The following is a 21,618-nucleotide window of genomic DNA, read 5'->3' as shown; positions in this document are numbered from 1 at the left end:
TAAGCTTAGTGGTACAAGTTTTTTAATTTGATCTTCCATCCACAGCATCAAAAACTTTTCTATTTCGTGGATGGGCCCTTGTCGTTGCTTTGTTATCATTGTAGACTTCACACTTGCCAAACCTTTCACTGCTTCACATAGCTTTTCTTTGTCCTTTAAAATTGCGGAGACTGTTGAATGGGACAACTGTAGATCATGTGCAATCACATTAACTTTTTTCCTCCTTCATATTGGGCGATTACCTTCATTTTCAATTCCAAATCGAGTGCCTTCCTCAGCTTCTTGCCAGATCTATCATCATGTGATGGGTTTTTCCTCTTGCTCATCATCTTCTTTGGGGTTTAATAGAAAAATGGTTTAATCCAGTTAAAAAATTTGTTAGATTCACTTGAATAACGCACGCTTACTGAATGGTAACTGAGAGCGAGAAGTGAGAGAGATGCTGTGATGCACACAAAGCCGACCCTGTCTGACATTCACTATTGTATGCACACAGCCATTAGCACTGGCGGATGTACAACCTAGCACAATATCTATATTTACGTATATTTCTTAATTTATATTTTTTCCAGTCTTATGTACTGATGGTCGTAAGTCGCAAAGATTGTAAGTCGGGGAGCATCTGTATCATATGTACAGTCAAGAAGACTGATAATTATTTACATACCCAGAAAAATAGTTGCAGACATTATGTCATGCAAGGTGGGATGACTAAAAAAAATGATAGGATACAAGAGAGGTGTGGTACTAAGAGGAGCTGAAGATTGTGTGTAGAAATGGTCTGGACATACAGAGAGAATGACTAAGGGGGTAATGCATCTCAGAAGTGGAGGTAAGAGTGAAAAGGTGGAACTAAGGAGGAAGAGGAAGGATGAAGTGACCTCTGAGGATCATGGCCTTGAACATGCAGGATGGCACAAGGTGGGTAAGGAACACAGGAAATTGGAGTATTGTCATTTACAGGGGATGATGAACTGTTAATGGACTGAAGTAAGGCACATGAAGCAGTCCAGGGAAACCATAGAAAGGTCTTTGGGGCTTGATTTTGGGTAGAGGGCTCTGGTTTCAGTGTATGGTACAAGAAAGCTAGGAAGTGGATGCGAGTGCTACCTCCCTAACACTCAATCTTACATTGTATCTATTCTCACAAGCCTATTTTCCAACCTCACTCTTTTCCAAAAAACCTTTTCCCATCTGTACTGTTTCCTCTTTTCTTAAAGCCTCTAGGAACCTGAACCCTTATCTCCAAGTTATCATCTCATCCACCTAACTACACCTTTCAACACATTCATACCTAAAAGTCTCTTCTCTGCACACTTTTTTTTTCATTCCTGACCACTGTTTCCTGCATTAGTGAGGTTGTGCCAAGAACAGACAAAGAAAGGCCGCATCGGCTCACATTCATTCTCTATCTGTAATGTGTAATGCACCAAAACCACAGCTCCCTCTCCACAACCAAGCACTCGGGAAGTCAGTCATGTCCACTGGTCAGGACCACAGGTCAAAGAATAGAGATGCTGTGTGTGAGTCTGGTGCAGAGAGTGGGTTTGGAGCAATTTCCTTATTTATGGTCAATTACATTTACTCTTACAAAGTTTTAATTACGAATACAATTACTATCTATTCCATCTATATCACTTGATGCCCCATTCCCTCCATGAACTCCCATCAAGGGTGTGGCCACAGGAAAAGTCTCTTCCTTATCCCTGTCCTTACATGCCTCACTCGCACACATCATTCCATGCATTCTTCCCCCACTTCTCTCTTACAATTACATAAAATACAATAAATCATGTACCAAACTGCTTCAAGCTTTACCCATGCTTCAAAACCATGGATTCATCATTGGTGCAAGAGTACTGGACTTAATTCAACTGCAAAGCAAGTGCATAACAAGGCATTTTATTAATTCCCATTTTCCTTCTCTCAGTAATCCTTCATAGTGTCCCAGCTTTATGATGTAGCTATATTTGAATTAAACTTGAACAACAAATTACAATTACTTTCTATTCTAAAAGTTCACCTACAATTACTCATAATTAAGTAATCAATTGCATTCAGCTTCTGTCAAATTACAATCACTCTAAGCCTAGAAGAGGAAGCAGGGTAACTGAGCAGTAAGTGCTCAGTATCTTTGTTGTGGTAGATACATATCCCAAGGATCTTGGGATATGTTGAAAAGGGGATTCTAGTGTCACAGGGATGAGCGATGTTTGGAGTGTAGACAGGAAAGTGTAACTTGTGTTTGTCTGGGGAGTGTTGCTTCTGATAGGTGTATGTTTTATGGGGTGGAATCTTTAAGATTGAGTTGGGAGGGCTGTTGTTTTGTGTCTGAGTTTCAAATTTGTTGGGGGTGGAGGGATCTCTGAACAGAGGTTGCTGAAGTGGGAGCAGTGTTAAGCATTTTCTATTTCTACTTGGGGGTTGGTGATTAGTTATGGACTGGACTGGGTGAGAGGGGTCTATCAATGCTGCAGAGAAACGAGCGCCAAGCATGCTGAGGCAGTATTGTATTGGGAGGATCTTTGTTTCACTATGTGGATGTTGAATGTTTGTGGTACTCACAATATATCTAACAGAAAAAATAGTTACATTACAGTAGATGTATAAATCAAGTACTAATACAAACCCAACGTAATCGCATACTTACGCTTAGTGTTATCTTTGGCAAGTCTAGGTACAAATTCTGGAGCGTCCACCCACGATGACGCAGGACTCTCTTCGCAAGACTTCTCTAAACTCTTTTGTCTACTGCGGAAACTTGGTAAATTACTGTTGTTACTGATGCATAAACTTTCACGACCAGTGCTAGCAGCTGGACCACTTGGAAGTCTGTCAATAAATTCATTAGCATGTACACTAAAATTCATTAATTCCACACCTAGAATTTTTCTTTCTTTTTTGAACTCTATACATTTCAAAGCGAGACAGACTAGCAATAAAATTACTTTTAAATCTATTCACCTGTACTAATATCAGATGAAATGGTAATTTGGTAAGGCATGCAAGAAATCCTCAGAAAGCACTAGTATATTTCTTTATAATGTATTTCTACACAATGCAGAATGAGAAAGAAAAACATGTATAAAGTTATCTACTTGAATTTAAAATGATATAAGATGACTGTATACTGAATCATGACATATATAGTCTCTTATGTATATCTTATCATCAGCAACTGTAAGTTATGCTGAACCCACAAACGATCAAATCCTAGAATGGATAATCAGCTCACATCCAATAAATTGGCTTGGGAATTTAACCTATACTTTCCTGACCCAAGACTCCTCTTCAATATGTCTCCAACAATCCCCAGTAGGCCAGCAAATTCCACAGCAAGATGCCCACAGGTATAAAAGAGTGGTGATGTGTGTGTGTGTGTGTGTGTGTGTGTCTTTGTAAGGTGAAGAGAGGAAAACTACATTGTGTGTTTAGCATCGTCAATGTGGAGATTGCATTTGAGGCATAAGGTATCCTGTGATATGAAGAATTGTTCATAATACTGGAGATATGGGAGGTGTCCAGAGGGTGTTATGTCGGGTGGAATGAAATTTTAAACTTGGCTAGGAGTATAGTTATCTAGGGCCTGTAATGTCATTACAGCTTACATGTTTTGCTAATGTTGTACTTTGTGGGGGAGACATCAGTCTGTATAAGATGGTGAAGTCAGAAGCAAGGTTAGCTAAGTGGGTATGCTGTCTGCTGGGTTGGTGGAAGCCTGGGAGGCAAGCTGGTTATTGATTTTGATAATATGGCACTGGAGGAATATTCAAGTGAGAAACTACAAAAGGTAGTGTTTGAGTTTGAGAGTGTACGTGAAAGGACACAGATGAGAGTTAATGTGAATAAAGGCAAGGTTATTAGGTTTAGCACTGAAGATAGACAGGTTAGTTGGGGGGATATGAATTTGAATGAAGACAACCCGAGTGAAGTGTTTTCGACATCTAAAGTGGACATGGGAGCAAATGGATCTATTGGTGCTAAAATGAGTCATGGAGAAGGTAAGGGGTTTAAGGTCCTGGGAATACTGAGGAATTCATGGAATGAGAATGTACAGAAGAGGGTGAATATGTTGGAAATAAAATGTTTGAGACCAACATGTGGTATGAGGATGGCTGATTGAGCAAGGAATGAAAGTAAAAAAAAAAAAAAAAAGAAGAGAGAGGTGTGGTATAATAAGAGTATACTTGAGAAGTGATGAGGGCAACAAAATGGGTTGGTCATATGGAGAAAATGAGTGAGAGTAGGTTGACAAATAGGGTTCATGTATCGGAAGAGGTGGGGACAAGGAAAAGGGGGACACTGAAATGGGAATGGCAAGATTGAGTGAAAAAGGTCGAGTGCTCAGGGCTGACCATGAAGGAAGATGTACGGTGTGCACACTATATAGTGAATTGAAGCAAAGTGCTATAGAGGAGGCAACATGCTTTCAATGAACTGAGCCAGAGCATATAGAACAGTAAGGGGTAATCATGGAAAAGTCTGTGGGGCCTGAGTATGAATAATAAGCTGTGGTTTTGGTGCATTTACACATGACAGCTACAATGGGAATGTGAGCAAAAGAAAGCATTTCTTCAGCTCCTCCTGGTGATACTTTACTAATGCTGGAGATGGCAAATAACAAACATATTCACATTTATATCTATTTCATTCATAAATATCCCATGATGAATTTCTATATGAGAGTCCTGATGTTACTCCGGATCTTTCTAAAGGCTCCTACAACCTTCGGCTATACTACATCCAGAGTACAAGGAAATGTAGACTCCTTTGAAAGGAGAGGTTCTTTGATGAGACCATTTGTAATCAGAATGATACAGCCTTGCCAAAGGCAATTCTTCACTCAGAATGTTCCCTCGTGCAGAGAGAGTCCTGCATTAATAAATATATACACATCCCTGAGGGAGGGGAGAAAGAATTTCACCCCTGTATTCCCTGCATGTTGTAGAGGGTAACTAAAGGGAAACGGGGCTGGATACCCTCACATTCCCGTACTTCAGTTTGTACAAGATGGAACAGAAGGAGACAAACTGGGAGTGCTCATCCTTCTCGAAGGCTCACGGAGGGGTATCTAAATGACTGTGGATGTACTTGATACAAAGAGAAATAAGTAGTATGTTTAAAGAAAGAAATCTGGATGTTCTAGCTGTGTGTGAAACAAATCTCATGGGTAAAGGGGAAGAATGGTTTGGAAATGTCTTTCAGGTAAAGGCAGGGGTTGGTAAGAGGACAAGAGCCACAGAAGGGGTAGCACTACTGCTAAAGCAGGAGTTGCGGAAGCATGTGAGAGAGTTTAAGGAAGTGAGCTTTAGACAAATAGGGGTAAAAATGGAAGTGGATGGTGGACCAAGCTACTCAAACTGTTCTCTCACCATCTACCTAACCTGAAAACACTCAACCTGGCCCATCCAATCCACAAAAGCATCAGAAAGAATTACACAAACTACAGGAAAGCAGACTGACCAGCCTTCACACATTACAGGGTAAACGAGTTCCCATTTCTATATCATGCTATCTCACACTTAAACATGAGTTCACAAGTTTACATGAAAGAGACAGACAACAAAGGGCCTGACTGGACCACGACCGAGTTTTCTGAGAGAGAGAGAGAGAGTGAGATTTAAGTTTTATTCCACAAGGGCATGCAAAAAATATAACTCAAACTTCTTCCCAAGAGTCACACACTTCATAGAAAAAAGAAACCAGCTCAGACAGAGATGGTGATTGAGAGGGTGGTGGCATGGAAACATTAGATTGCAAAGGAACAATGTGGCTTCTGGAGTAGTAGAGTGAGCAGATTAGGTGTTTGCTATGGAGAATGTGTATGAGAAATAATACACAAACAAAAGAACCTGTATACGACATTTATGGATTCATCTGAAGAAACCATACATCAGGGTTGATAAGAGATGCTTTGCAGAAGGCTACAAATATATCTAAGTATATCTCTGATAGGGATAGGGGAGAAAGAATACTTCCCACATATTCCCTGCGAGTGGTAGAAGGCATCTAAAAGGGGAAGGAGTGGGGTCAAGTGAGGATATTCTCTCTAAGGCTCAGTCCTCTGTTCTTAACACTACCTTCGCTAATACGGGAAATGGCAAACATGTATGAAATAAAATCTCCTAAGCATCTGGCTTCTGGAGTAGTAGAGTGAGCAGATTAGGTGTTTGCTATGGAGAATGTGTACGAGAAATAATACACAAACAAAAGAACCTGTATACGACATTTATGGATTCATCTGAAGAAACCATACATCAGGGTTGATAAGAGATGCTTTGCAGAAGGCTACAAATATATCTAAGTATATCTCTGATAGGGAGAGGGGAGAAAGAATACTTCCCACATATTCCCGGCTTGTGGTAGAAGGCATCTAAAAGGGGAAGGAGCAGAGTCAAGTGAGGTTACTCTCTCTCTAAGGCTCAGTCCTCTGCTCTTAACACTACCTTCGCTAATATGGGAAATGGCAAACATGTATGAAAAAAATCTCCTAAGCCTGTTCCCTTCAGGAACTACCTTAAGGGGGTGTCCATGGTAAAAGAGTCTCCATAACTGGTGAACTCCATGGTATGGAGGAATGCTGCTAGAAATGGAGGAATTTTTATGAAGAAAGTATGGGTCCATACATCTACCATTCCTGTAGCCATGCTATTCCTCCCATGTCTGATGTTCTGTGCGTGCTACCACCCTCTCAATCACCACTCTTCCACGTAGCATCCCAAGTATACTCAACAGACTTAAACCTCTAAAACTAAAACATTCACTTCTGTTCCCCTTGCATTACACAGCATTCTGCCAGTTTTCAGGCATCCCACATTTAAGTCATAGTGAAAATCCTAACTAATTAACAATACTCATCCCTTTCTTGAGAAATTCAACTGCAATCCCATCCACTCCAGCTGCTTTGCCACACTTTCATCTTAAGTAAGGAATTCACCACCTCTCCTATCTTCACTGTATTATTTGTGATGACTCACTCGGTGTACTTCCAAGTCATGGGTACCTCACATTTAACATCCTGTCTATCATCAAATACATTCAACAGTCCATCAAGATATTCACTCCATCTCATCACCTACTCTTTATCTGCATCAAAAGTACTCACCTTATATTTGGTTGACTAGACTGCTTTTTTGTTTCTTCAATGCCATCTCTGTGTCTTGCGTCAAAGTTGCCACTATGAATGGACTCAGGGCAAGGACTGTCTGAGGGAGAATCTTCTTGCTGAGTACAATTTGACTGATTACTGTGGTTAGGGCGGGTATGGTCATACCTGAAAATTAAAAATACAGCAATAAATCAGCAGGTATTTATCAATTTTCTTGGTCATTTGGATAACTGACTATGTTCAGGCCCCGATCGCTCAAAATCTTTCTCACTCCATCCTTCCACATCCAATTTGGTCTCCTGCTTCTTGTTCCCTCCACCTCTGACACATGTATTCTCTTTGTCAATCTTTCCTCACTCATTATCTCCTTATGTCCCTTATCATTTCAGCACACCATCTGCCCTTTCAACCATCCTATTTTCATTACCACACCTCTCGTTTGCTCTACCATTACTCAGTCTAACCTTATATCTCACACTGTCCTCAAACACACACATCTTTGCCCTCCCAGACACTGAACTCTTATTTCTACACATTCCTCTATGCTCCTTCAAATTTTGCTCCCTCACCCACCCTATGACTTACCTATGCTTCCATTTGCTACCATGTCCAATCCAAGGTATACAAAACACTTCATTTCCACTAAGTTTTCTCCATTCAAACTCACACCCAAACTAATGGTGTCTGCACTGCTAAACCCAATAATCTTGCTCTTATTCACATTTACTCTCAATTTTCTCCTTTCATACACTCTCCTCAACTCAGACACCAACTTTTGAAATTTCATGCAAATATGCCACCAGCACTGTGTCTTCAGCAAACCACTGGCTCAATCCTCAGCCCACAAAACTGACTGTGTACCTGTCCGTCTCTTCAACACTCTTGCACCTTGCACTTACCTTCCACACTACCCCAATCATAAACAAATGAAAAAGCTATGGTAACATCACACATCCCTGCCACAGACCCATCTTCACCTGGATACCCTCAACCTCTCTATCTACTCACACACATGCCTCAGTCTCTTGATAAAAATTCTTCTTTGCTTTTAACAGCTTTCCTCTCATGCCATATATCTGAAACATTCCAAAAACCATCTCCATCAACCATATCATTTACTTTCTCCATATCCATAAATGCCACATACGAATCCTTGCTACTCTAAGCATTTCTCATACATTTTCAAAACAAACACCTGATCCACATAACCTCTACAACTTTTGAAACCACATCGTTCCTCCTCAATCTGGTGCTCTGTACATTGTTACCCTCCCCTCAATCACCAGTCTTCCATACAACTAAAAAAGTACACTCAACAAACTTATACTTCTGTAATTCAAACACTAACCTTTGTTTCCCTTACCTTTCTTTACACATTGGCACTATACAAGCATTCCACCAATCCTCAGGCACCTCATCATGATCTACACATACACAGAGAATCCTAACTAACCAATCTACAAGTCACCCTCTTTTTTTTTTTTTTTTTTTAAGAAATTCAACTGCAATATTATCCACTTCAGCTGCTTTACCACATTTCATCTTACACAAAGGTTTCCCTTCCTCTTCTCACTTAACTGAATAATTTACCACAACTCTCTTTGCATCCCTCCCCAACCCTAAGTAATATGTAATGGAAAAATCTTCACTGAGGATGATTTCACAGTTTTGAAATAAAAATTTCTTGGATAATCTTAATCATGCAAAATTACCTGCAATTTCGCCCATAGAAGCAGTTTCCCCTTAGGTAATACCGGCACAGCACTGATGGTCGAGCTGCATCCCGATTATGGGCAAAATGACACTGCTCTCCCTCACGACATGCACCATTTATAAAATATCTGAAACATATAAACATGCTGTTAACAATTTTGGTCTTACAGTAAAGATTTGTGTGCAACATACCCATACATTTTTTAATACTTCAATGCTAGCACTGCTTCCCTGAAAACCTCCCAGTCCTCACCCACTCCCCTAGTACTGTTTATGCTCACTTTCTGCCATTCTACACTAAACCTCTCCCAGTACTTATTCACACAAACTTCTTGTCCAAGCTCACTTACTTTCACCATCCTCATCTTACCCACACTATCTTCGCTTTCCTGAAAACTTCTACAAATCTTCATGCTTTGGGTGTAGGAATGTCCATTAGACATCCCATCAGCCACCCCTTACAGCACATTCAAATATCAATTTATATGTAAGTGAAAAGCATCAACCTATATACTAAACCTATCAACCTATATACTAAAATTCAATACTCAGTCATTCTTCCCTCAAAAGTTTCTCCATCTTTCTATCTAGATCTCTAATGCCCATTCCCTCTAGGAACTCCTTCAAATGGGCAACCATGGCAAAAGTTCCATAACTGGTGAACTTCAGTACTGCTTCTTAGCCTTTAGTGCCTCAACTTTAACAGGCCATTAGTAGAGGAGAACTCTTAAGAGTGTGTTTTCAGAAGCTACCACCAAAAGTTCCTACTGACAACTACCTTATGTTCCTGCCTAAAGTTTTTGCCTATTACTTCTACCTAATGCTTCAGCCTAATGTTCCTAACCATTACTTCCATCTACTGCTCATACCATTTTGCTAAATGTCAGTGCTAGCACCTAGCATTCACCACAGGAAAATCCATCTAGAGTCACAAAGAATGAGTTGTGCAAGCTGAGTGTTGTCAAGTGCTGTGTGATATGGAGAGAGTGTACATTTGTGGACACAATGCCAACAGTCCACGTCAGGGTGAGGCAGAAAGAAAAGACAGCTACCTTGGTCAGATGAGTGCAACTTGACAACCAAAGTGCTGGCTCATTATGCATCCATCCTAACCCTCCTGATACTTAGGCAGGTGGTACTGGTATTAAACCTCCCTTATTACCAGCTACTAACCAGTTAAAAATTTAAGTCTTAGTCTCGAGAATCATTCTAATCTCACTGTGAAGTTATCTTACCCACTATTTCCCTTTTCTTTATAACTCTCATCACTATCTGGTAATAAAAACCACAAGATAGGATGTTTTTACATAGGTATTTCTCTAATTACACCTTATCATTCATTAGGTCAGATGAATGGGGAAAATCAGGTGTCCCACATGTTACCAATGGAGCATGTTGTCACATGTTGTAATCAATGGGATGATGAGTTCAGATCACAATTTGAATTTCCCCCAAATCTCAGGACTTTATTTATTTTGTTTGCAAATTTGCCACCATGCCCAACGTAATACGACAAGATCCGGCCATCACATGGGATGCTGAATATTTTCATATTTCATTACTTTCCCCATCGCCGCAAAATTCTGTTCAATATTTTGAGGGGAGGACCTAAATTCTGAACAGAGAATGAGCAAGAGTGGACTATAAATATATCTATTTTGTCTCCTGTGCAAGAGAAGTAATAATCTTATGTAAAATCTGTGTCAAATATATTCTAAATATCATTTGTATTCCTCTTTGAAGAGTGTAATTCAAGATGGAAAAGTCTAATTGAATCAGTTTCAATCTCCCTTGATAACATCATAACCTTGGGTTATGAATGCATTAGTTTACTACAGCCGGTCCCTAGCTTATGGTGGGGTTACATTTTGGCAAACCCATCATAGGTGAAACATACCATAAGTCGAAAATACACTTAATATGGCTGCTTATACTTGTGATTGCAAGGCTGACTGGAAGTTGCAGCCACTGTACAGCATACTGCCAGCCTAGGAAAATATCAAAATTCGAAGTACTTTTTCTACTGAATTTGTATCAATATCACACCATCATAAAGTCGAAAAAACATAAGTTGAACTATAAGTTGGGGACTATCTGTATTCTTGAAAAAGTACAGTAAATTTGACAAACTAAAATCAAAATGATAATTACACTCGCCCTTTGATATCTTTTCTAATTTCTACTTTTCTTTATTTCTTTAAGTGTTTGATACTGACAAACTAAATCAACTGAAGAGATGAACCAGTCAATTAATTATTTTCTAGACTATGACACAAATGTACATGCTGGGGGAGTAACGGACAACAATGTAAATCTATGGTCACTATTTTGAAAATGAGTTTTAAATGGGTGAATATGTTGTGGGGCATAAAAAAAAGTTGTTGCTACACATCATTATCACCTTGAATAAATGCCACAAGGCAGAGCAGGCCAATGTTAGCAAGCATTCAGGTAACTTAAAAGAATAACAGCAACAACGCATAGCGAACTGACAAGAGAACCAGAACTTTACAGATCAAAAGAACAAACAACATTATGAAAATGACTCAAAACCTTAAGAATTACGAGTCTAATAAAAATAGTGAGGATGTGGAGACAGCATCTTGGTCTGGAACTGGATTCAGAATGAAAATTATACCCATAATCTATTGGATTTTGATGTCATCATGAATGAGAATTGCATGTTCCATCATGGATTAAATGAAGTGTCAATCACTGTTTTGATGATCTTTTATCCCAAACTAATGAATATACTCTACTCCTGACCAAAACAAAGAGTATCATGGAGAAACTGTGAGGGATGTGGAGTCTGCAAGAATCTCTTCAAAGTAAAAACTGAAAAAGACAAGTGTTAGCAAACTGTTTCGTCCATCATTTATACTCGTGTCACAGTATATAAAGGTAATGAAAATATGGTAGTCTTGTGACTGCAACCTCCTTTTTCTCACAATACTGCATTCTTTAGATGATATTAGAGAGAGAGAGAATTTTCGAAGTCACGTTTTAATTGATCTGACATGGACACTCATGATTTCTTAGTAACCCCTTACAAAACTTGGTCACTGACAAATCCAACTAAATAGCAAAAATGCTGTACATAAAACTGGTGTAGTTATAAGCTTATGGATTGTGAAATGAGACAGTTTAGTGGAAAATATACCATTATAACATCTTATGCAGTGTGAATTTATCTTACTGATAAAAATATATTACAGTAAAAGTGAAAATTCAAAAAAGAAAGAGATTGTGTGAATTACCATCAAGTGTGAATATTCTCTCTCTCTCTCTCTCTCTCTCTCTCTCTCTCTCTCTCTCTCTCTAAAAATGAATAAAACCATACTTGACTGCATGGTAGTATCTGGTACCTGTTCACCTTGCTTTCTTGCCTGGCATAGCTAATGTTAGTAAAATTACACCATCCACAGGTGCCTTCAACCCACCCCATACTTGGATGATGTGGCAAGTGTGAAACGTTTGTATGTGTTTTTCTTATATCAACTTTTTTTTCCTGAAGTCTGTAAGATAAATTTCTCAATTTCAAACATTCCTAAATCTCAGTCTAATGCATTGAGAAAATCAATGAAGCAGTCAACAAGGGTTTAATTGTAATAAATTCAACTTACAGGCAGTGCGTGCGAGTACAGCATGGGAGAGACATCTGTGTTCCCGTTATACTTTTGAATTTGTTATGCTTGAAAACATCTTTAAACACAATCATTCATGCATGAAATACAGACCAATTTAAATCCTACAGCTGTACCACTAACCTTTTATCCAAGTAAATATAAGTGTACGAATGTCATAGCTGGCAGATATATCATTATTGAATAAAACACTTTACATTGTTCGTTCTAATTCTATTGCCTTCGCAGTCACTTCAGCAATTATGAAAATGATGTACTTTTCATCACTTTTGTTCATTCTATTTTTTCAACGTTTCTAATTTCCATCATAATTTTTCTATTCCTCCATCCCTCTAAGACATCGCGAAATTCTTGAAACTGATTATTACAATTTCTAACCAATAAATATCCATGTATATTCTCTATGCAGTTACCGTAAAAGGCATTGATGATATCATCAACCGTGTCATCACCGTTCAACAGCCATAATAATAAGGCTGGGCCAAATTCAATGGGTTAACATGTCATAGTTTCATAAGTTTGTAGATATTTTTGTGTTTGTGATTACTGGATTACTGCATGTGTTACAGAGAGAATTTTGCACAAGTGCTACCCATCTCTTAACCTTTACATGTACCATGCCTTCCATCCTATGTTTGTATGCATGCACTCACACCCCCAGCCCCAACGGGAGGATGAACACTTGGCTCACATGTGGGCTGCTTGACATGCCTAGGATTCAAATATTTCTGAACTTTATTTTACAATTTAAGATGTATCACATTGTTTGGGGTACTGATCACGCGGGAAGTGACAAAATAATTACTGATAATTTATCAGTTTTAAATGCACTTGATAGGATTATAAGTACTACCCTTATGAAGCCATTGTTGCCAATGTAAACTATGACTTGTGAGTGTCGGTAAGCTCATGAGGAAAAGGGAAAAAAGTGGTGTTAGATAACGATTACAAAATGTATACCACTGATATGAAAACATAAGGATAACCTGCCAATTTTAATGCTACAGATGTTCAGAGTAGACCATGGAAAGGTCTGTGGGGCCTGGTTATGGATAAGGGGCTCTAGTTTCAGAGCCATGCACGACAGGTAAGGAACGGAAGCAAATGAACGAGGCGCCCTTTTTTCTTGTTCCTGGCACTACGCAAATGCAGGCAACAGCAAATAAGAATGAAGGAAAAAATTTGTCTTGTGGGTTCTATGGTCAGTGAAATTCCATCGTAATAAAAATATGTACTTGAAGTGCACCATGGATTACTGGGTTCAGCAGGTAAACATTGTCAGTTCAGAATCTAAAGATATCGGAACATGACCATGTGTGGGACAGATCTCATAAGCATTAACTTGATCCCCATATCTTGGATTCACTTGGATCCATATGTTAAGATGCATGGCGCCATACTGTGCAGTGCATCAGCAATAAAGGAAAGTAGCCATTTCCAGATTCTACAGGCATGTTTTTTTGTAATAAAGCTTCATTCAGGTCGCATATCGACCAACAAACTAAGTAAGGCTCTACAGAATCAAAAACACACCAGGTAAATAACTGATGTCAGCTTTCTGCAGGACAAGATCTTTCATGGTGTCAAAATGCTACAGCTGTCCCTTATGTTTGTGCCCTAGTTCAAAGACTTAGATAAAAGTGATAACAATGAACTGTATCCACTCTCAACTGTTAATATACAGTGCTTTTACCCCACAAGATCACCATAATTTCAAAACCCTGCCCACTTGTATGAGAACTGAAAATTTGTTGCTAAACTTAAAATTCCACACTAAGTCAACTCTAGAGAGTGTCAGCAGCAATCCAGCAGAATCACTTGCATCAAAATCTATCAAATGGAATACGTGCATTAGTCAATTGATAAACTATCAAACTATCATCTCTTTGGCAAAGATTATTTTCTGTCACACACTGTTCTACTCGTTCGTTTTAACACAACGTGGGCAATCCGGATGGCATGCACTAATATTCTGGTACACTTGTGCTAACTTTGGAATATTTTGGACTCTAGTCACATTCCATCCAAACTACTGCCGCTGCTTAAACTCACGTGAGGAAGGCTAACAGCTTCGAGATTATCATCATCATACTTAAGGCAAAAGTGCGATATGTTTAAGAACATTTGCTTCTTAAGTGCAAAATATAAATAAGAGCAAATCTAGAACAAATTCACATGAGGAAGGCTGACAGCTTCAACATTATCATCATCATTATACTTAAGGCAAAAGTGCGATATGTTCGAGAACGTCTGATTCTTAAGTGCAAAATATAAATAAGAGCAAATTTAGAACTAAAAGAGAATTAGGAATGCATTATAAAAATCTTCAGAATATAATGACAATACTTGACAATACTAATAAATAAGCATTTGGCTAAAAATTAGTTGATTCATAGAACTGTCCACCTCCTAACGAACAAGACATTCCGTACAAGAAAGCTAGACTGGACCTAATCTATACCAAAGTTTTATAATGAGATCTGACCCCATTGGTGGACAACATCTACTACCACATTATACCTATACACCTATGTCGGCAATAAATCATTTAGAAAAACATAATATTCCTGAAAATAAAATAAAATCTCACTGAAGGTGGAACATTATACCATTCTAATCTACAATCACCAGATTTTCATTGATATCAATTCGTACATTTCATACACCACAGACTCCTTAATCAATCAATTAATCCCTCTAAAAAATATAATCCAATTTAGCTCTATGGTCCATTAGACCCCTCCTGCTATGGAACCCAATCCCGAGACGAAGTTGCGCAAGAAAACAACGAAAATAACATAGACTACAAACTGTTCCTGGGTGACCAATCATTAGGGTCAAACTATCCAAACCCAACGTTCTTCAAACACCTCAAAACGAGACATATACGCCTCGATAACGCCAAAATAGTTTGAAAAAACGGACCGTTGTCCATCATCCCCCCCCCTAAGTGCGAGGAGGTGGTGTCCCCCCCTTCCTCCTCCACCACAGAGGCCACTTCAGGGCTTCCCTCCCGCCATGATACATCACTCACCACACTGGCCCAAGTGGGCACCACCACTCGTCCAAACCCATCGCCTCCAACAGTCCCAGGGAGCTTGGCTTACCGACATAACACATTGTGTGCACCTCCTTCTGCCATTTTCACATCCTTGACGAAAACAAGTTCCAATACTCGGGTCCCCTCGTCACCTGCGGTGGCGAAAAGCTTTTAAAAATTATATTCTCCCTATGTCATCTCTACATAAAATAAATATCCCAGGGTTTAAATTAATGTCAGTTAATATAATTCTTATGTTACTCTAATTTTGATTTAGATTGAAGGTCATTAAAGATTTTAAGGTATAGAAAGAGATTTAAGTCGACCGCGGGATTTGAAGGGAAACACAGCGTCCTTGAGGGTGACCGTGAGCCGTCCCTCAAATATCTCAATATACCACTTTATTAACATCAAATGACCTGCTACTCAGTTGGAATTCAACTGTTTATTGAAAAAGAAACTCATTCCAAGGACCAACTCATCAAATATATCACAAACCCAATGGAACTCGCTTCCGCCTTACCCTTTTCTTGGAGGGTAATGACCCAAGTTGCTCTTTTCCCATCTCTGTCGACCGCAACGGGAAGCAATATTCGATAGATAATCCCTAAATTCATCCCGTGGGCAATAAGACTCACCACAGTCTACGGATCAATGTAATCAACGGCCTAACAGCCATTACGAGGGGTGAGGATCCGTCATGCAGTTCGCGAACACCTTGAACTCGTTAACAAGGAAGTGGGAGAATTCTAATGTCCAGAAGACTGTACACTGGGCATTGGAGAAGCACTCAACCAGGAGAAAAAAAAAAAAAGATGGCAATTAGAGTATTTATCATCCCCAGACGTGGATTTTCCGCCAGTAGTAAAAGCAGGCAACCCACTCACAATGCAAGTTCAATTGACCTACAGATCCTCCCACGACCAAAGGTCAGAGCAACTTCAGTAACTGCCTTCTCTTTCGGTGTATTCAAAGCGCCAGCCAGTTTTAATAAATGAATTACCTCGCTATGCAAATAGCCTCAAACCATTTCACTATAGCTAGATGCCGAACCAAATAACCTTGTCCCCCCTCCTCCCCCCCAATTAACCCCAAAGAGACAAAAAAAAAAAAAAAAAACGGAGATTGGGCGATGTTGTTGTGGGCCTTTTTTCTCCTTTTTTTTTCTACGTTCTTTAAGAACAAATCTTTCACAAAATTCCACAACAAAGGCAGCATCGAAATTATCAATATTAAGAAAAATGCGTTTGGTGTATAATTTAACGATGAAGGAAATGCGCAGATAACGAGCCTAACCTACCATACACATATCATGGCAGAGATGACCTACATGTTTACTGATGACCTCCAACCACTTCCTGTTTACGATGCAGGTCTGATCTGTCTGTGGTAATGAGCAATGTGCTCTTTGCCGCCATCCCGCTTCCCCTATAACACTCCTACAACTCCCATCTCATCGTATATATATATATATATATATATATATATATATATATATATATATATATATATATATATATATATATATATATAGGATATACAGTAAAGTCGGGTTTAGCAATGCCATTACCAATGCCATTATCGGCGTCCTTCAGCTGTCTGGTCGTGTCCTTACACTCGTAATTTCACATGCATTTCTGCATGACGCTGTGCAGTGGTTTGATAATGGTAGGAAACTGATAATGCTAGGGGGGTTTCCATAACAACTTGGGTTATCTAAATGTTTCTCAAGACATTTTTCCACCTCATTGCGCTGTAGTGGGGTCATCTTGCGAGGTGGTTTAATTTTGAATGTGGATGGAATGTTCTACTAGGCTAATATGTCCGAAAGCTATGCTCTCTAGTAAAAAAACACCAAGTGTATACTTCCTCAGGAACTACTTCGTCCAAGGTTAAATGGTCATAGCTGCTGTGGTACAGGCGGAAGAGGTGTGCCAGTAACTTCCTTGTCGCTTTTTCACTGTACTTTTTACTTTTTCAACGTATACAAGATGACTGGAGTGAAAGTGACTTCTTCATTCACACCACCTCAGTACACAAAATTCTTCAGTTGCATCCAGCCCACAAGCACAGCTCCAGCATCTTCATCTAAAGGGCTTTAAAAAAAAAAATGCTCACCATATCCCGCATGAGAGAGGTAGCGTCAAGAACATATGATGGAGCCTTAAAGTAAATAATCTTTCCTAGCATTAATAATTTTTTTTATCTACCCATCTCCTCTGCAGTCTGCTTCTCCTCCTTTTAACTTTTACAATTACTGCTACACAGGGTTTCTTGACCCAATTTTTATCTGCTTCATGTTCTACATGACCATAATATTTTTAGACTTTCACCCATGTACCTTTCTAACTGCTTTTTCCACACCACATAACCTCACATCTTCATTCTCTCTAACCTTTTAATAACAACTATACTGCATCAATCAGTCATCTGTCTAGCTCTTATTTCTACCCATCCTGAACTATACATAGTTGGATTTCAAATCCATATATCAATAATAAACCCAATACTGTTTCACAAAGACTTATGGCACACAGTACACTAATGCTCATCATACAATCAAAAACAGTAAGAATGAATAATTACCATCATATTCACTCAAGATTTAAAAAATATTTCTCTCAAAGTGAAAGCCTTTATCAGAGGGACCAATGGCCTTGTGTACAGTTACTCAACTATGTGGCCTTTTACAAGCTAGACTAAATAACTTATGTGGTTATAAGCCTTTTAGCAATTTGAACATTCTTTGGATTTTCTAGTCTAAGCAGTGGTGTGCTTCAGTACATATCTCTTGCAGCCAAAGGTTAAGTACTGGGAACATCAATATGGCTTCTTACCTTTAGGAACAGTCATATGCTGGAAGAAATTATTCCAGTAAGAGAATGTCTTTTAATACTATGAACATGGATAAAAATTTCTTCCAGCATGACTATATGTATGCACTGTCAAGCTATTTCTCTGGAAAGTATTTAGCAGTGTGAACATTAATGTGGCTATTCTCTTAAATGAATATTCATGTGATTCACCAAAGCACTCCTGTGGATGGTCCTTTTGAACTGGGAATGTGTATATGGCTAACCTTGTGTTCTGCACTGTGATCATTCTGATAGAAAGGTTTTCAGCACTGTGTACGTTCATATGGTTTCTCTCTTGTATGGATGGTCATGTGGTTCACTAAAACACTTTTATGGCTGAAGGACTTATGTGAATAATCATGAGGCTTTTCTCCTGTATGAACATTAGTGTGGTGCACTAAAGGAGTCTTTAGGGAAAAGGTCTTTTGGCATTGTAAATATTCACATGGCTTCCCTACTGTATGGGTATTCATATGTCTCAATAAATCTATCTTCCTGGAGAAGGGCTATTGACATCATGAACTTTCATGTAGCTTTTCTCTTGTGTGAACTGCCAAGCGCTACATTAGACCATTTCTACTGGAAAAGGTAATTCAGTACTGAAAATATTCATGTTTTATCTCTTGTATGATAAATCGTGCACTTTACTAGATTATTCTTTTTGGAGGACTTTGCAAAGTGAACATATGAATGTCTTCTCTATAAACAATCAGATGCTACATCAAGTGACTCCTCAGAGAAAAAGCCTTTTGGCAATGTGAACATTCATGTTGTTTCTCTCCTTTATGAATATTCAAGCCTCATTAAATTAATCTTCAGGAAGAAGGTCTTTTGGCACTGTGAACATTATTTTGGCTTCTCTCCTGTATGAACAGTCATGTGCTGCAGTAAATTAATCATCTGGGAGAAAGTCTTTGGATATTGTGACCATTCACAAGTTTCTTCCAGTAGGAGTAAGAATGTGCTTAATCTAAATACTCTTATGCATCCAGAAGTGGACTGTAAAGGTCTGATGATATGCATATTATTATCATAATTATCCCAGGACCAAATTCTAGGAAAGAGTCTTGCTGTTATCCAGTATTTCCTTCCAGAGGCTCCTACAGTCAAAGGCAGCACTATTTCCAGTGGCAGGGAAATGTGGACTCCTCGTGTGAGAAGTTCTTCAACAAGACTGTACTCTCAATAATACAGAAGGTGACTTTTCACTCAAGGTTGTAATCTCAAGCAGTTGGAGTCGTGTAACATCAACCATTCTAAGCATCGCAAACGAAATACACAATACTCATTCCCCACATCCAATAAAATCAACAAAAAAGCAACATACAAGCATAATGCCCTCAGAACATTCACTGGTACTAGAATTGGACAAGGAAAAGAATCCCTCATCATCCTATAAAAGCAAATTAGGCACTCCACTTTAAACTAAGCCACACCTGCCTGGCCTTCACCTTTTCAAAAGCAATCATAACAAAGTTGCAAACCACACAAAACAGTGCAATCAGAACAGTTACTGGGTGCTTATCACCCACACACAACTTCACAATGAAACAAAGATCCTCCAAATACATTACAAATTCAACATGCTTGGCATTCAATATGTAACAGCACTGAATCCCTCCCACCCGAACCACTCTTAACCATCAACACCAAGTAGATATAAAGAGCTTACCCTTACCTCACACTTCCGTAATCTCCACTCACAGATCCCCCTAACCCTAATAAATACAACACTAACAAAATACATACATGCTGAAATAACTAGACAAACACTAAACATCTGACCTCACAACTCAGTCTTAAACTCCAACTCACAAGACATACCCAACAGAAGCCACAGTACCCAGGCACACACACGTCACACTATCCTACTTACACTTTGGGCATCACTAATCACTACAAACACCTTTTGAACATAAACCCAAGAAAGTTCATGCCCACTATGCAACTACCATAAAAAAAAGACACTGAGCACTTCTCAACCACCCAGCACTCTCTGCACATACATGCACACACAACATTACAACCCTTAATGACCTATGGTTTCGACCAGTGGATATAGCCAGCTGTAGGAGCCTCAAAAGGATAGAAGAGGCTTCTGGAGCAGGAAGGTAAGGTACTGTAGAAATATATACCTTAGGGAACCTGGTTTTGGCTGGGGGGTTGTGATTTCAGTGCATTACATATGACAGATAATGGATATGGCCTCTCTTCCTCTGTTTCTGGCACTGCTTCATGAATGTGGGAAAAAGCAATCAAGTATGAAAATATAAATAAGGTGGTGTCTTCATTGTGGTTGTAGCACCATGGGCAAGAAGGGTCCTGGTATATGCTGAATAGTTGCTGGTAGGGATGGATGACATCCTTAAAGTAGCCAGAAAAGTGTACCTCATGTTTGTCTGGGGAGTTTGGTTTCTGATGGAAGTGTCTGGTGGGGTGGTGTTTAAGACTGTGTAGGGAGCATAGCTGTTTAAAGCTTCTGACCCTGACCTACGCAGCCAAAACAAGGAAGAGGAATGAGCTATTTGAGAGGAGCATGTGGTATGACTACATGGAATGAAGAAAAAAAATGAATGGGGTGTATGAGAGATTTGGTATGGCAGGGAATGCAAAGGGAATAAATTGTGGAGTAATAAAGTGGGTGAAATGAAATACTTTGAGAGGTTTAGGAGATGTAGAAAGCATGCAAGATGGGGAGTTTACAAGGACAGTTTATGATCATACATTTAAAGGGGTTAGTGTGAGAGGAAAACCACCTGTGACATGAAGAAATAAACTGAGAGTACTGGGGAGAGAGAAATGGTGGAAAACTGTGTGGAATGGTGTATGTGAGGGGTCATGTAAGGACAGTAAAAACTGGAGACTAATTTGCTGTGGTCAACCCCTTGATGGGAATTCCCACAAAGAACGGGTATCAGAGATACAGATACATATATACATACATAGAACTGCTAGTCTTTGGGAAAATGATAAATAAACTTTTTAATGTCACCAGTAAAAATTCTGCCACTTAGAATTTCCACATTTCCGTACTTCACTACACAAGAAATGTATGGTAAGGAACCAGTGCATTATTTGTGACGTTTGGTTACACGAAGATTCTTCCCCAAGTCTGGTTACAAGGGGATTCCCCCCTCCCAAGTTGTTCAAAACTATCAACAATACAATAACTTTGGTTACATAAAGGCAAAAGAACAATTTTCTCACTCTAAGTACCCTTTCTTCTAAAAGGTGTTTGTATTATGAATAAAAACAATA

The 21,618-nt window shown here is 39.1% G+C and overlaps 1 protein-coding gene across 1 annotated transcript in view; it reads right to left on the bottom strand.

The window, feature by feature from the left end:
• Mkrn1 (Makorin 1) overlaps positions 1-16,137 on the bottom strand; it is a 40,922-nt gene extending 24,785 nt beyond the window's left edge. Inside the window, exons 1-5 of the mRNA XM_071693627.1 lie at positions 16,029-16,137; positions 15,573-15,657; positions 8,821-8,949; positions 7,106-7,273; positions 2,651-2,832 (exon numbers count right to left, since the gene is read on the bottom strand). Of these exons, the coding sequence (XP_071549728.1) occupies positions 2,651-2,832; positions 7,106-7,273; positions 8,821-8,949; positions 15,573-15,657; positions 16,029-16,122 (658 nt within the window). The 5' untranslated portion in view covers positions 16,123-16,137. The remainder of the gene's footprint in view (positions 1-2,650; positions 2,833-7,105; positions 7,274-8,820; positions 8,950-15,572; positions 15,658-16,028) is intronic.
• Positions 16,138-21,618: the final 5,481 nt, after the last annotated feature.

The sequence above is a fragment of the Panulirus ornatus genome, chromosome 56 (assembly GCF_036320965.1).
Source record: "Panulirus ornatus isolate Po-2019 chromosome 56, ASM3632096v1, whole genome shotgun sequence".
NCBI classification, from domain to species: Eukaryota; Metazoa; Arthropoda; class Malacostraca; order Decapoda; family Palinuridae; genus Panulirus; species Panulirus ornatus.
Note: the sequence above shows the minus strand (reverse complement) of the source record. Positions and strands in the feature narration are given on the sequence as shown.